The following is a 15,777-nucleotide window of genomic DNA, read 5'->3' on the forward strand; positions in this document are numbered from 1 at the left end:
CTGCAGGACTATTTTCATTGTTTACTGCAATACATCCCACATGGAGCCATTCATTCTATGGCAATACGGAGGATAAAGGGAAACAAACCATAGCAGCGGGTAATTAGCAAGGGACCTGGAGGAACCAAGGAGCTGCTCCTCAGATGTCAGAGAGATCCTACTCTGCTTGCCAAAAAGCACTCTGCAGAAGAGGACAGTTCTTCAAGATGTGATCCTCATTAGGTTTCTTGCATGTTTCTCATCCCGGTGGGCTGGTGGAGGGTGGGAAAGCAGTCTTCAAAAGTCTGAACACGCCAGGAAAACACGACCACAGATTTTACATTAGAACATTTATTTCTCAGAGAGAAAATATAGTTTCAGACAGTCAGATTATAGTAGGTAAAATTAGCATTTTTTTTCTTTACAAGCATAGATTTTCTTATTACCTCTCTTATACCATCTGATATAAACAATTCTAGAAAGCAAATAAACTCACTTTCTACAATAAATAGAGCAATCTGTGCTTTACAGCAGACTGACAGTAACGTTTAGGTCCCGTAGCAACAGCAGGATATTAGCCAATTAAACTTCTAAAATGTCATTAAAAAAAAGAAAACAAAACAAATCCCCCACCCCGCCCCCAAGATCTTAAAACAGTTATACACAGGTCACAAGTCCACAGCTGAGCTACTATCTGGAAAAAGTGTATGTTCCTTTAAATAAATTATACTGTGTGCATACAAAAAGACCCAGCAACACAACTGAGGACTTTCAAGAATGGTGACAATAGGCCTGAATAATTTAGAACAATATTTTACAACTATGTACACAACTTCCTTCCCTATCCACACTCTTTAGGGATTATTATTTTTTTTACAAAATCCTATACCCCGTCTTTATATGTTACAGGTATTTTCCTTAAAGTGTGGTTCCATGTCCCAATGTATAAGAAGTGGTACTTTAAAAAAGTAGACCAAGTAGAAATGGCAGTGATTTCCCCCCCCACCCATTTATTATTATTTTCTCCCCACATTCTCTTTAGTATGAAAAAGTTAAAATAATAAAAAAATATTGAGTTAAAAAGCGAAAGGATGATATTCTGTCTACAATCTTGATCTGCACCTTTGGTTCTTAAAATTTAAAAGAAAAAAAAAAACACAACAGAACAGATAAGAGAAATGATGAATCCTTGGCTAATAGAAAAGAAAAGTTTTGTCATCAGCTTTCAAACATTAGCTGTCCCCATTTTTGCAATATAAAAGCAATAAAACAGGATTCTCTGCAGAGCTGGGGTTTTGTTTTTTTGTTTTGAATGGATTGCAAATGCTAGAGACCCACAGAGCAGGGAAGAGATGTGTTAGTGTGAGAAAAAGTGAACGGGTGAAATGGTTATGTGCTCCAGCTAGCAGGAATCCAGTCACAGCTTTAATTCAGTCCAAACCAAGCTGGAGGAAAACTTTAAAAAGACAGTCAGTGAAAAAATAAGGGCAGAGAGGAATTGGGGTCTGACATTCCAACTAGTTATTTTAAACTGAATGTGCATAAAACGACACCACAGGGTGTGTCTTCCTCCCGCCCTGATCAACGTTAGTGTCCGTAAAGCTGCTCCAGCTGATTAGACGCTTCCAAAATTAGGTTAAAAAAACATAAAAGACATTTTCTTGCCCCAGACTCAATACTCTGTTAAGATGCAATATGAAGTACATGTTCTTGGAATTGTCACACGGTCACTGAAATTGAAATTTACACATGAAAACTATTGACTATAAAGGTCTAGGTCACACACTCACAAAAATAAAAAATAAAATTCGGGAACTTGTTTTTTATATTTAAAGCTCTGTGCATCTGTGCATGTGTGCGTAAGGAAAAAGGGAGTTATCAAAATATGATCTCAATCTTTTCTAATTGTGGTGAAAACCTACCATGAAAACATATTATATATACATAGGCATGGGAGTCATAACAATAACAGTAGGCTGCAAATTTGTTAACGCCATGGGGCAACCAATGTCATTTAAAAAATGAAATTAAAAAAGTCCAGTGATGGTTATTGTAAATTTGGCACAAGACAGTCCAGTTGGAGTTCCACTAAAGGGTCCTGGTTTATTTACAATGGTGATGGATTCCAGAGAATTACTCAGGGCTGGCTGCAGACTAAAAACCCAAGAGGTGTGGGGCGTGAGGTCCAACCATCAGACTGCAGCTCCCCCCGCACTTCACCAGTTGACTGTGACTTCTGCCAAGGCACAGCTGTCACACTGCAGCTCTTCCTGGCTTCTTTCTTGTGGTCCAGCCTAATACATCACTTCCTCTCCTGCCGGCTCTTCAATGAGACACATTCAGAAAGAATCCGGACAGGCTTTTTGGCACGAATCAAGGTACTTCATAGGAGCTGCTCACACTGTTAGGCATAATGCAGCTCTCACAGGAACAGAAAAGAACACAGCAGATGCCCCATCACACTTCTCCAGGCAGGGAGGAAGCCCCTACCATTCTGTGCATGGCAAGGTCCACTGTGCCAACAGGTGAAAGGACTGAGTCTGAAAGAATGGGGCAGAGTGGGCATTTCCGACTCCCTACAGATAATTTGACGTGACAAAGGGGTGGTCTCCCCGGACGCGGCTCATGTGGATCATTGCTCGGTCGTACGCCACCTGGACGGACTTGCGGATGCTGGTTTTTCGGCCCTCCATCATCTTTAGCTTGTCCACTGTGTCGTCCACCCCAAGGGGAAGAACTTTGTCCCGCGGAAGCCACTGCCTGCAAACCAAGCAGAATACCAAAACCCTGTCACTGAGAGAAATGGACAGGCTCTAGCGTTTTTGCTGCCCCAAGCAGCAAAAAAAAAACCAAAAACCCGCCATCGCGATCGGCGCCAATTCAGCGGCAGCTCTACCGCCGCTTCATTCTACGGCAGCAATTCGGCAGCAGGTCCTTCACTCCAACAGGGAGCGAGGGGCCCGCCGCTGAATTGCCGCCAAAGAGCCGGACGTGCCGCCCCTCTTCATTGGCCGCCTCAGGCACCTGCTTGCTACGCTGGTGCCTGGAGCCAGCCCTGAATGGAGAGAGGGCAGATGGGAAAGAATGGCCGATGGCCCAGGGTCACCAAGACTTCCAGCCCTTTCAAGGCTAAGGGCTAAAATCGCTCCAGCTTTGCAGAAAGCTACAGTCATACAGTGCAATGAAGCTTGAGAACCCCTGTGCTAGGCCTCTTGTGGAGATGGAGTCATTACGTCGGTGAAGTATGGCACTTACATCGGCAGGACAAGGCTGTAGTGTAGACATTGACATAATTAGCCCAACATGAGGTGCCTTACGTCGACCTGTGTATTGCAGACCATGCCTAAGGGAATTAGGAGCTCACTGAAATGGGATGTGGATGCTAATTCCCTGGGGCTCCTTTGAAAATCCTAGCATCATTCCATTTTGCAATGCCAAGTGGAGAGTTAATAATAAAAGAAGAAGAAAGAAAAATCCTATTCATTATCTCTTCTGGGTTTCCTAGTGTATCTGTCTACTCTGTGTCTACTTTGTTCAGAGTGTAAGCCCTTTGAAGCAGCGATCTGAAGTGCACATGGCTATTACCTACCATGTGACTTTTACTTGCACAGTCAGTCCCTCTTTCCTTGTGGGAGTTCCTGCTTCACTAATGCAGCTCCTTGAGGATGTGGCTATCAGCATCATTATAGGGACTCACCTCTCTCCCAGGATGTCTGCAGTGTTGTTGTAGCCATATCAGTCCCAAGATATAAGAGAGACAAGGTGGGTTACGTAATATCTTCTGGTGGACTAACTTCTCCAGAGACCTGAAGAAGAGCTCTGTGTACCTCGATAGCTTGTCTCTTTCCCTAACAGAACCTGGTCCACTAAAAGATATTAGTTCACCCCCCTTGTCTCTCTCCCAGTATATTGCTCCAATTTTACAAACTTTACATTGCTTCACATATGGATTTCAAGGCTTTATTGCTTATTTTCAAAGCACTTCATTGGCTTGGGGCTTATTATATCTGATCGGTCTTTTGCTACCATATAAACCTGCTCATCCACTGAGGCCAAGATCAGCAGAGTATTTAGTCTGTCTGAGATTGAATGATAAAGTCCTTGAGAGCTAGGCACAAAATTTTCACTTGGATGCCTTACGATAGGTGCCTAAAATCCATATTATGGAACTTGAACAAATAGCCTGATCTGGAAACTGTAGGCACTCAGCACCTCTGAAAAACGAGGCTGCTTGCTTAGGTGTCTAAATATGGAATAAATCTAACGTTTTGAAAATGCTGACCTTGAAATTTTAGCAAAATTTCTCTACAACGGTAGAACTGGCTGCACGGTCTGCCTCTGCTTTCAGAACAAAAGGCACTTTTTATTGGCTGCTGATTTTGACTGTAAAATTAGTTCTCGATACAATTCAGTATTTTTGTTGTAAAAGCATCCTGTGATCCTGGGGTAAGGCCATAGCGCAAATGCCTCTTCCACCTGCTGATCATGTAAGCAGGCGACCCCACTGTCATGCATTCGGGCAAGGGAGAGGTGTGCAAACCCTTCAATGAGATTTTTGTGACTTCTGTGTCTTTACAAATGCTCCACCTTAAATCTGCCTTAATAATGACAAGTCTTTTAGGCCCCCTTGTCCTGAGATTCTGTTAAATCTTCCTTCTGGGCAGCCCATCCCGCGATGTCTGTTCACTCACCAGGTTCTCTTGTTGTCAAAGAACAGGACAAGGAAGAGCTTTTCTCCTGCCTCTGTCTGTTTCTGCTCCCCCAACTTCAACACATCCAGGGGAGGGACGGGGATGGGGACTCCGTTGTGAAGGAGGCCCTCGCGCGGCATCTTGGGATCAATTATCTGGAGAGACAGATGAGGCGCACGGGTCAGTATTTTGAAAGCCCCACCACAGGAGCCTCCTGCAAGTTCAGCCTAAGAGCACAGCCCTGCTCTGTGCTGCTTGAGCATAAAGGCACCGGAGGGAGGGAACCTGCAGGGAACAGGAGGGAGGAAGAGGATGCAAAAGAGTTCAGACTTTTGATAGCAGACATGGGATTTCCCAATGCAAAATACATTTGTGCTAATGGGAGGGCTCTCGACCTGCTCAGCACCAGAGATTAAACAACTTCATAGCCAAGCTAAATGCAGTCTGAAACGAATGAGTTTCCATGGGATATCAGTCAGGACAGAAACGGGCAATGGGAGCCATATAAGCACCTAAGATAGTTAGATAGTCATTATGATTATAATTTAATATTCATACTACAGTAACAATCAGAGGCTCTGGTCAGGATCAAGGTCCCATTATGCTAAGCATGAAGCCCTGAAGAAAAGCAGTATCTATACTCTCTCTCTTTCAGTATGTCCAAGCTAGATGGTTAAAGTAACCTATGACATATAAGCAAGAGGCCCCCTCCTGCTCCATTTGAGTAACTCCCCGCACAGAGTCTTCGTAGAAGAGGGTTTGTCTCTAGGGAGTATGCAGTATTGTGGGAGACCCATAAGGTCTCCAGCCCAGAGGCTAATTTTGAAAGGGAAAGGACTTGAACATACAGCGTTGAGTGAGGCACTGTCACAATATTGTATTTTAATATATACTTTTTTGGTAGTCAATAACTTAGTATAAACCTAGTATTTTATTATTTAAATTCACACAGTAAATGTAACAAAATTATTGCATCCAATAGGCATATGTTGATCTCACTCATGCCAGTTTTACCCGGCTGCAACTCCATGGACTTCAGTGGAGTTACTTCTGAATTTACACTGGTACTAAATGAGAATTCAGTCTAGTATTTCAGAAGCGTTGACAGGCAGTGCCAGATCCAGGGGTACTCTGGCCAAAAATGCAGATGTAAAATCAAACGTATCAATTCTCTCTGTATAAAGCAGAACTGCCAATGTGCCCAACATTTACATTAGGTCAGACGGGGAAGATGAAACTGCAGAAACCAGATATGAAACCAGGTCCAGTCTTCTGTGCTTTCTGACCTGGGCGCAGAGATGCAGCCTACTGGCTTGGATGACCTGTTGGGTGCTGACACTGGCCAGCTGGACGAATTTGATAACAACACTCTTCATCAGCACAGCAGATTGTGTCCAGTTTCAACCATGACAAAAGACTCTGTCTATACTGACATAACAGTTTAAAAACCAAGCTTTGACACAGTCTAAACTCTGCTTGTGGCCAAACGAGGATCTAAAATGCCTTAAGGTTGGCCAATATGGGAGAGCACAGAACAATTGTTCTCTACCTTGGGCTCCTACCTGGGCTAAGAACATGGATTATGAACACCATTCTAGCATAGTTTGGTCCTGTCTACAGTGACTGACCAAACAGTGAAGGAATTCTGCTTGGCCACAATCAAGTATAAACCCTGGTCAAGCTCAAGCATGGTGTGAAAACTCTACTGTTACACCAGTATAGATGACACCTTTGTACTTTCCACCCCTTTGTCTACAATAGCTTTTATTTCCTACAATTTTCCGTCAAAGGGTAACCAGCGACCATCTGTTTTTTGTCTATCCTAGCACTCCCAACAATGCAGATGCATGAGTGCTAGCCACACTGGGAAATTACACAGACAAGGGGAACAAAAAGATCAGCTTCTTGAGAGATGTCTTTGTTATATGCAGCAGAAACTGTGAAGAGTAGAATCACACTTACTGCTTATCTGGCTCCTGTTCAAACTTATGTCAGAATACTCTCTTTATTGGTTATTTAAATGATGCTTGTAAAACACAGTGCTAACTACACTTTTTAGCACTAGCTGTGTTCTTTGTCTTAGACCATGAACTCTAGCACGTTTCCTTTAAACCCCTGATGCCAGTCTATGGATTTCTTAGCAACAGCCCGTGCACCAATCTCAAAAGGTACTAAGGACTGTTGTTCAAAAGACCAGGTGCCTAAGGCTTGGCGCAAAAATGTGAAAGCAACAGCATATTTGCACATGCAATTATTGTAATTGTACACATTCATTGGGTATCTGCACATGCAAATGGCCAGTTAGGAATACACATGTGTGACTGCAGTAACTATGCAAGCGAAGTGTGTAATTGCACATGCATGTTTCATGTGGCCAACAGCATAGATAGCTCTCGTAATACGCCAGAACAGTGAGCAAGATAGGAGAAGAAAGCGCTCATTGCTGGGCACCAACAGATTTATGTTTTGCAACATTTTCCCAATGGTCTGAAACAATGAGCAAAATGGCAGTTGACAGTGCGACGGACAGACCCAGGCATTACGTGATCTGGAGGAAGTTTCTCTTTTCTAACTGGCTATGTTGCACCCCCTGCACTGGACTCTGCGTTGCTAAAGTTGCTGCTGCAGAAAGGGAGGATCCTGTGCAACAGGCGTACTTACCAAGGCAGGGTAGGATGGATAGCCTCGACACTTTGCCCACACCAGCTCCAAAGGTTCCAGTTCAGCGTGGCTCTCAAAGGGCATCAGGAGGTTTCTGCCTAAGGGGTCACAAAGAAACACGACTTAGAAGTGCCTGAGCATTAGTAAAGAGAAGTAGGGAACAGAAGCAACATCTCTATCTACAACTCAGACACAGCAGCCTACACATTCTCCAAAGCAACCAGCTAACGCAGATGAGACTGCTGTTGTGGCTAAAATACATGAGCAGAATTTCTGCCTTGCTTTTTTAAACCTACTTGCTATGTGGTAAGTGCGCAGCTGAAATTTCACTGTGTTCAAAATAAACCTACATCCGCCCCACCTTTTACCCCACAAATAGATACATGTCACCACTAGGACGTGGGCGTCTACATCATTTTATAATCAACACCATTTTCCTGATGGAGGGCTGACGCAAAATGAAAAGTCACTTGTTTTTGCCTTCTGCTGCCACTCCATATCCCTGCTCCGAGGCTCTATGTTGTTGTGCAACACCAGAAACAGAGCTGCTTCACATCCTCAGGCAGAGCAGGGAGTAAAGTAAGCAGGAGGGGAGTCTCCACCACCTCTCCATGCCTTGGGTAAGAAGCAATCCCACACAGTTCCCCCTCCTCTTGGGATGGTGCAATGAGAACCCCCCATCTCGGGCTAATCTATTTTAATTACTGTGCTGGACAATCTGGCTTCATGACTCAGGTCTTGGAAGTTGGAGACTGGGATCTGTCCACCTGTGACTATAAGGTCAGTTGTGTGGAGATTACTATTATTATATTATTATTATTTGTATTACCGTAGTGCTAGGAGCCCGAGTCATGGACCAGGACCCCACTTTGCTAGGGGCTGTACAAACACAGAACAAAAAGATGGTCCCACTGCCTGGAATTTCCCCAGCCATCTCCAACCTGACACGAGGTGGGTCTCACTAGTCCCATGCCAACTTTGCTCTCTTCTGATGCAAAATGCACATGGCTTTGCCTCTGGGATGCCATTGCAGCCCTGCTTGGCCCCAGACCAACAATATTTTATAAATCATTACTTCCCTAATAGTAAATCTGTGCTCCAGCTCCTCCAAATTCTGAAACACTCTGACTTGGCTCAGCAGGGTCCCCTGTACACTCTCACAACATCGGGGAAAGGCGAGCAAAGAACAGCTGAGAAGGTGGTAAGTGCTCATCCTCCTGATCTCATTTCCCAATACAACATTTTCAACAGTTAAAGTTTTATTAAAAACTCAATACGGTGATTTAGAAACACACACATCTAAGAAATCTGTTAAGAAAAAGGTGGTGCTAAGACCTGTGGCTGACCTGCAGTTGTGGGGGACTCAGCACCTCGGAAAATCAGGCCCTATGTGATTTCTAAGCAGGACTAAGATTTTGTCACTGAATTTTTTAAGAAGCGTCACAGGGTGATAACAGTGGTACATGTAGCTTGATGACAGGTGGAATAGTTCTGAACAGAAGAGTCACCAAAGCAGAAGATACTTTTGTAAACACCAGTACAAATAATGGGTGACATTCACTCTTGTGCAAAGGCAGGCTCAAAGCATTTCACACCACTTCAACCTTCAAAATAGGGTTGAAGTGTAACTTTAGTACAGGGGTGAATTCCATTCATAACAAGAAGTGCTTGGGGGAAAGATGCGGTTTGACCCCGTTTTAATTTTTTGAAAGGAAAAAAAAAGAGGAATCTTAGGCTTGTCTTCATGATCAATTGGTTTGCAGCAAGCTGGGGCACGAATCTACCCTGCACTAGCCTGCCACAGACCAACTGTCTGTGCGCACCCTGCTGACGCACATTAATGTTTAATTAATGCTCTTTGATCTAGTCATCTTTGAAACGGGACTAGACCAAAGCACACCAAATAACTGTTAATGCACATCAGCAGGGTCCATGCGGACAATTAGTCCACAGCATAGACTCATAGACTCATAGACTTTAAGGTCAGAAGGGACCATTATGATCATCTGGTCTGACCCCCTGCATGCTGCAGGCCATAAAACCGTCCCTACCCCTTCCCTGGACTCTGCTGTTGAAGTCCCCAATCCTGTTTTAGGTGACTTCAATCGGCAGAAACCCTCCTGCTAGAGATCCCTGCCCTATGCTGCGGAGGAAGGCGAAAAACCTCCAGAGGCTCAGCCAATCTGCCCTGGAGGAAAATTCCTTCCCGACCCCAAATATGGCGATCAGTAAGACTCCGAGCATATAGGCAAGAGTCTCCAGCCTGACCCCGTCAGCCATTATACAATTTACCTACCATTTCTTGGTTTTCCTTGACTACTATGTTATACCATTAAACCATTCCCTCCATAAATTTATCTAACTTAATCTTAAAACCAGACAGGTCCGTCGCCCCCACCGTTTCCCTCGGAAGGCCGTTCCAATATTTCACCCCTCTGACGGTCAGAAACCTTCGTCTAATTTCAAGCCTGAACCTCCCCACGGCCAGTTTATATCCATTCGTTCTCGTATCCACATTAGTACTAAGCTGGAATAATTCTTCTCCCTCCCTCGTATTAATCCCTCTAATATATTTAAAGATAGCAATCATATCCCCCCTCAGCCTTCGCTTTGTCAGACTAAACAACCCAAGCTCCTCTAGTCTCTTTTCATACAACAGGTTTTCCATTCCTCTGATCATCCTAGTGGCCCTTCTCTGCACCCGTTCCAGTTTGAGTCACCTAAAACAGTCTAGTGCGGGGTAGATTCACACCCCAGCTTGCCGTAAAATAAATGGTTGTATAGATGAGAACATAAGAACGGCCACACCGGGTCAGACCAAAGGTCCATCTAGCCCAGTGTCCTATCTTCTGACAGTGGCCAGTGCCAGGTGCCCCAGAGGGAACAGAACAGGTAATCAGCAAGTTAAGTCCTTAGTTGTGTTTTTATATGCAGTGCAGGGTGTAGGGGAGCTCTTGCTTTCTGCTGTTGAAAGGAACCAGCCAAAATGATTTGAGATACTTGAGGTTGGAGACTCAATGGTCCAGAGCCATCAAACAATGGCAGAGGTGCTTCAGAGGGTCAAAAGTCTTAAGAGCTGGGGAGTTTCTCACGGCACTCATATTGGAGGCACAAGACACAGGAATGATAATCCTGAACTGATGATTTCATTACAGAAATATTAACCCCATTATAAAACTGCAGAAACTCAGGCACAGAGAGTTGAAGTGACTTGCCCTAGAGTGCACAGCAACTCTGGCAGAGCTGGGAGGAGAATCCAGGGGTTCTACGTACCAGTTACTAGCTCTACCAACTAGACACAGTCTCCTCCATTTAAGACGTTGTTTTATACTCTACTTCTTTGTGTTGTCACGGTGTTGTGGCTGGGCTTCTAGCCTCTGTCAGCCAATCACGCAACCCACAGTTTTACTGTGCACCTCACAGTGAGGTTTATTCAGCTATTTTACCACCTAAGCCACAAAAAACTCTAAAATATCAAAATTTGTGAACATTAAAACAAAACAGCCCCCACAAAACACCCATGGAAGATTTCGTAATCGATGGGTCCCAGGGCAAAAACCCAGCCTTATTAATGCTATAGTAATATATATAGTCAGGCTTGCAAGATCAGAGCCTCTTATCATGGGATAGGGTCACCACAACTCCCTTCTAATAGCCTAAATTGCCACCCCAACCACATGCCTGAATCAAGAGACACCTTTAATATAGAAACACTGATCAGATTCAGTTCTAGAGTAAATGGATGCAACTCCCCTAAAATCAAATCATCAGAGATTAATTTGGCCCAGTAAGTCCCAGAACAAAATTATAACGGGTCAAATCTACCCCTAGTGAATCTCTGCTGAAATCAGTGAAGTTACAGTAGGGATGAATCCGCACCACTGTTCAGACAGCGAGATTTTTTTCAATGGAGTACAAACACGCAGACTATTCTGCTGTCACGTATCTGGCTGCTTAATCCCTGCAGGGGATGTCTAGCTCAGGCTGATAGAATAAGATTAGCTCCCATTTTTATCATAGCCAGAAGGGCTGCAAAAGTTCCATGTGGGGGACACATGACTAATCTGCTAGCTGCCGGCCTCTGAGAAGGAGTTTTAATTAATGTGAATTTCCCCGGGTGAGAGAGTCTCTGCCCGACTTTGAACGGTCACTATACTGTACAATGCAGACTCTAGACTGCATCGGAAGTCAGAATGAATCAGAAAAATACATACATAGGATGACCTAACTGAGGGTGAGGTTGGGAAATATATGATGTATTTTTTCTTTTGCTATCCCAATGTGAGGTTAAAATACACAGAGCTGTCCCAAAGATTCAAACTTCCCCAGAAGTGGGCCGACTATGTAAAGCTTATCTCAGCAGCAGTTTGCTGGGTGTACAATGTCCTTGACAATAACAGTTTCCATTGAGATAGGAGACAGAGTACAGTGACTGTAAAGAAGGGGATAGATGTATAGTAGAGAGTTAAGATTCTGATCTCAGCTGCACCAGTGTAAATCTGCAATAACTCCATTGACTGGCCTCAGTACCTGCGATCAGAATCTGATCACTGGCGTGCTAGAAAACCACAGAATTGCCTTGGGTAATATTAGAAGAGTGTGGCTTAATGACACTGATGTATGGCACACACTGACAAGGAAAGTAGTGATAGCAATAGGACAGTGAACAACGATGAAGTCAGCTTCAGAGACAGCACTCCTTTTATTAGTATTATTTATTATTTGTATGGTGGTAGCGCCTCAGAATCCCAAACACAAACCAGGACCTGTAGTGCCAGGCACTGTACAAACAAAGAAAAAAAGACTGTCTGCCCCAAAGAGCTTCTTCTATAGACATTATTCTCACCTGAGCTGCTGTAATCAGAGTCTCCATTCACACCGTCCAAGAAGGGGACCCGAGAAAGGGCTGGCTTCCCTCGACTACGTTTAGGAGGAGTCAAACCACTGTTAAAAAGGAACAGAAAGTAGAGTGTTAGGGAAAGCAAGATTTCACTACAAAACACAGCTGAGTTACAGGATTCCCCAGCTGTTTGGAAAATGCTGGGAAATGATTGGACTGATGCAATCTCAATATGAAAAGAACACTAAAGGTCTACTTTCAGCAGGCCTCATTAAATGCTCCAGTAAAATTTGCCAATATATCTGCTTTGATATATTTTTGTGGGTGCAGTTAAGGAGACCTGCTGAACTTGAGGAAGAAACCCATCAAAGAAGTGTACATTAAGAGTCAAATCTATAACACTTAAACTCAACAAGTTTACCTGGTTTGAGTTTAGACATTGGAGGATAAAAGAGTAGCCAACATCTTTGAAACAGATTCTAATGGATAAATAGGGCTCCAGTATCAGATTTTCAGGATCTCTTTTTCCTTGTTCTTTATTACCAAGAACATTTATGAAAACAGTATCCCTACGTCTGAAGAATTTTGTAACTCTTGATTTTTGTTCCCTAGCTGAAAATTTTCATTTGTAATATTATAGCAATTTCCTAGTAACCAATTATTTTAAAACAGTAAAGAGAACTGACCCTACTTAGAATAATCGTATATGTTTTCCATGAGGCATCAGGCTAGTTTTCAACTCCCTGTTTTTGTGTGCATCCCACGACACTAATGTCATTTTTGAGATGTGAATTGCTTGTAATTATAATAAGCATTTACATAGCACTTTTCATCTTCAGAGTGTATTACAAAACATTAACTAATCTTTACAATTCCTTTGTGAGCCAAGTATCATTTTCCCCATTTTATAGATATGGAAACAGGCAAGGTGAAGTGACATTGAATTTCGGGCTACTGGTCCTGTCCTTAGATCACTGGACCATTCTTACTCCTTTAAGGAACTTCCAGTGGATACAGAAATATCTACCTAATCAGTATTAGAACTAATTATGAGCCCAGTTCTCCCACTTTTGCTCACACTAAGTAGTAAGGTAACTCCCTTCTCTTCATGTGCCAATATATTTATGCCTGTAGCTGTAATTTTCACTCCAAGCTTATGCCCAAATAAATCTGTTAGTCTTTAAGTGCCACCAGACTCCTCGTTGTTCTTGTGGATACAGACTAACACGGGTACCCCTCTGATACTAATTTGCACCGTACTCTGTGAGTAGTTCCATTGCTTTCGATGTCCCATTGGCTTCATCAAGACAACATATGGAACAAGAGTCTACTCAACCTAACTAAGAGTGGCAAAACTGATTAGATCATATTATTAGCAGGACGCCCACTATAAGGGTAGATGAAAAGGTGCACTGCTCAGGGAGAGCACTTGGAGGCACTATGCCTTAGAGAGGCTCAACATCTAGGACTGCCAACTTTCTACTCGCACAAAACTAAACACCCTTGCCCCGCCCCCTACTCCGCCTCCCCTCTGAGACCCCGCCCCCTGCTCACTCCATCCCCCTCCCTCACTTGCTTATTTTCACCGGGCTGGCTCAGGGGATTGGAGTGTGTGTGTGGGGGTGAGGGCGGGCTCGGGGGGGGAGGGGGGAGGGAAGGGCGGGAATGAGGGGTTTGGGGTGCAGAAGGGGGCGTCTGGGCTGGGGGATGGAGTCGAGGGGTTCGGAGTATGGGTGGGGGCTCTGGGTTGAGGCAGGGTGTTGGGGGAGGGGGTATGGGCTCTGGGCTGGGGGTGTGGTTCTGGTATAGGGTCAGAAATGAGGGGTTCAGGGTTCGAGAGGGAAATCTAGGCTGGGGCAAGGGGTCGGGGTGGAGGGATGTGAGGACTCCATCTGGGAATGCAGGCTCTGGGGTGGGGCTGGGGCTGGGGGGTTTGGGATACAGGAGCAGGGCCAGCTCTGGCTTTTTTGCCGCCCCAGGCAAAAAAGCCTCCAGCCGCCCCCGCCCCAGCGCGGCAGGGGAGGGCGCAGGGAGGGGTGGCCGGAGCCCCGGGAGGAGGGCGGCGAGCCCCAGCCGGGGCTCTGCTCTCCCCGGTGGCCAGAGCACCGGGGGGAGGGCGGCGAGCCCTGGCCAGGGCTCCGCTCTCCCCGGCGGCCGGGGGAGGGCGGCCGGAGCCCTGGGAGGAGGGTGGAGTGCCCGACCAGGGCTCCGCTCTCCCCGGCTGGAGCTCCGCTCTCCCTGGCGGCCAGAGCGCTGGGGGGAGGGCGGCGAGCCCCGGCTGGAGCTCCGCTCTCCCTGGCGGCCAGAGCGCTGGGGGGAGGGCGGCGAGTCCCGGTCAGGGCTCCACTCTCCCCGACAGCCAGAGCGCCGGGGGGAGGGCGGCAAGTCCCGGTCGGGGCTCCACTCTCCCCAGCGGTCAGAGCGCCGGGGAGGGAGGCGAGCCCCAGCCGGGGCTCCGCTCTCCCCGGCGGCCGGGGGGAGGGTGCCGCGGGGGAGGGTGGCCGGAGCCCTGGGAGGAGGGCAAAGTGCCCGGCCAGGGCTCCACTCTCCCCGGCGCCCTGGCCGCCGGGGGGAGGGCGGCGAGCCTGGCCGTGGTCCCGGTCTCCCCGGCGGCCGGAGCCGGAGCACCGCACCGCGCCGCCCCCCTCCAGGTGCCGCCCCAAGCACAAGCTTGGTGGGCTGGTGCCTGGAGTCGGCCCTGTACAGGAGGGTACTCCAGGCTGGGACCGAGGGGTTAGGGCATGAGAGGGATCAGGGCTGGAGCAGGGGGTTGGGGCGTGCGGGGGTGTGTATGTGTGTGTCAGGGGTGCAGACTCCAGGCGGCGCTTACCTCAGGCAGCTCCCAGAAGCAGCGGCATGTCCCCCGTCCGGCTCCTATGCAGAGGGGTGGCCAGGTGGCTCTGCGCACTGCCCTGTCCTAAGGTGCCACCCCAACAGTTCCCATTGGCCGCAGTTCCCGGCCAATGGGAGTTGTGGAGCTGGCACTTGGGACTGGGGCAGTGCACGGAGCCCCCTGGTTGCCCCTATGCCTAGGAGTTGGAGGGGAGACATGCTGCTGCTTCTGGGAGCCGTGCAAAGCCCAGCAGGGATGGAGCCTGCCTTAGCCCAGCTGCACTGCCAACCGGACTTTTAACAACCCAGTCAGTGATGCTGACTGGAGACAGCGGGGCCCTTTTCGACTGAACGTTCTGGGCAAAAACCAGATACCTGGCAACTGTATCAACATTTGAGAAGTATGGGGAATAAGCAGGAATAACTAGATGTATGGGGAAACAACAGGAAGAATTAGAAATGCTAGTGAATAAACACAACTATGACATAATTGGCATCACAGAGACTTGGTGGGATAATACAAATGACTGGAATATTGGGATAGAAGGGTACAGCTTGCTCAGGAAGGACAGGCAGGGAAAAAAGGGAGGAGATGTTATCTTATACACTTGGATTGAGGGTGAGATGGCAATAGGAGACAGACTTGTGGAAAGTCTCCAGGAAAGGATAAAAAGGGTAAAAAACAAGGGTGATGTCATGGTAGGGGTCTACTACAGACCACCTACCCAGGAAGAAGAGTTGGATGAGGCTTTTTTAAACAACTAACAAAATCAT

At 46.3% G+C, this 15,777-nt stretch overlaps 1 protein-coding gene across 5 annotated transcripts in view; it reads right to left on the reverse strand.

Moving 5' to 3' along the window:
- Positions 1-314: 314 nt before the first annotated feature.
- The window catches only part of BRPF3 (bromodomain and PHD finger containing 3), a 45,432-nt gene continuing 29,969 nt past the window's right edge, over positions 315-15,777 (reverse strand). For 4 of the 5 annotated variants that reach the window (XM_034767455.1, XM_034767456.1, XM_034767454.1 and 1 more), the window contains exons 10-13: positions 12,178-12,275; positions 7,332-7,429; positions 4,671-4,825; positions 315-2,739 (exon numbers count right to left, since the gene is read on the reverse strand). In XM_034767455.1, the coding sequence (XP_034623346.1) occupies positions 2,556-2,739; positions 4,671-4,825; positions 7,332-7,429; positions 12,178-12,275 (535 nt within the window). In that variant the 3' untranslated portion in view covers positions 315-2,555. Of the gene's footprint in view, positions 2,740-4,670; positions 4,956-7,331; positions 7,430-12,177; positions 12,276-15,777 lie in introns of those variants that run through there. The other variant, XM_034767457.1, reaches the window with a different exon arrangement.

Source organism: Trachemys scripta, chromosome 4, assembly GCF_013100865.1.
Source record: "Trachemys scripta elegans isolate TJP31775 chromosome 4, CAS_Tse_1.0, whole genome shotgun sequence".
NCBI lineage: Eukaryota > Metazoa > Chordata > Testudines > Emydidae > Trachemys > Trachemys scripta.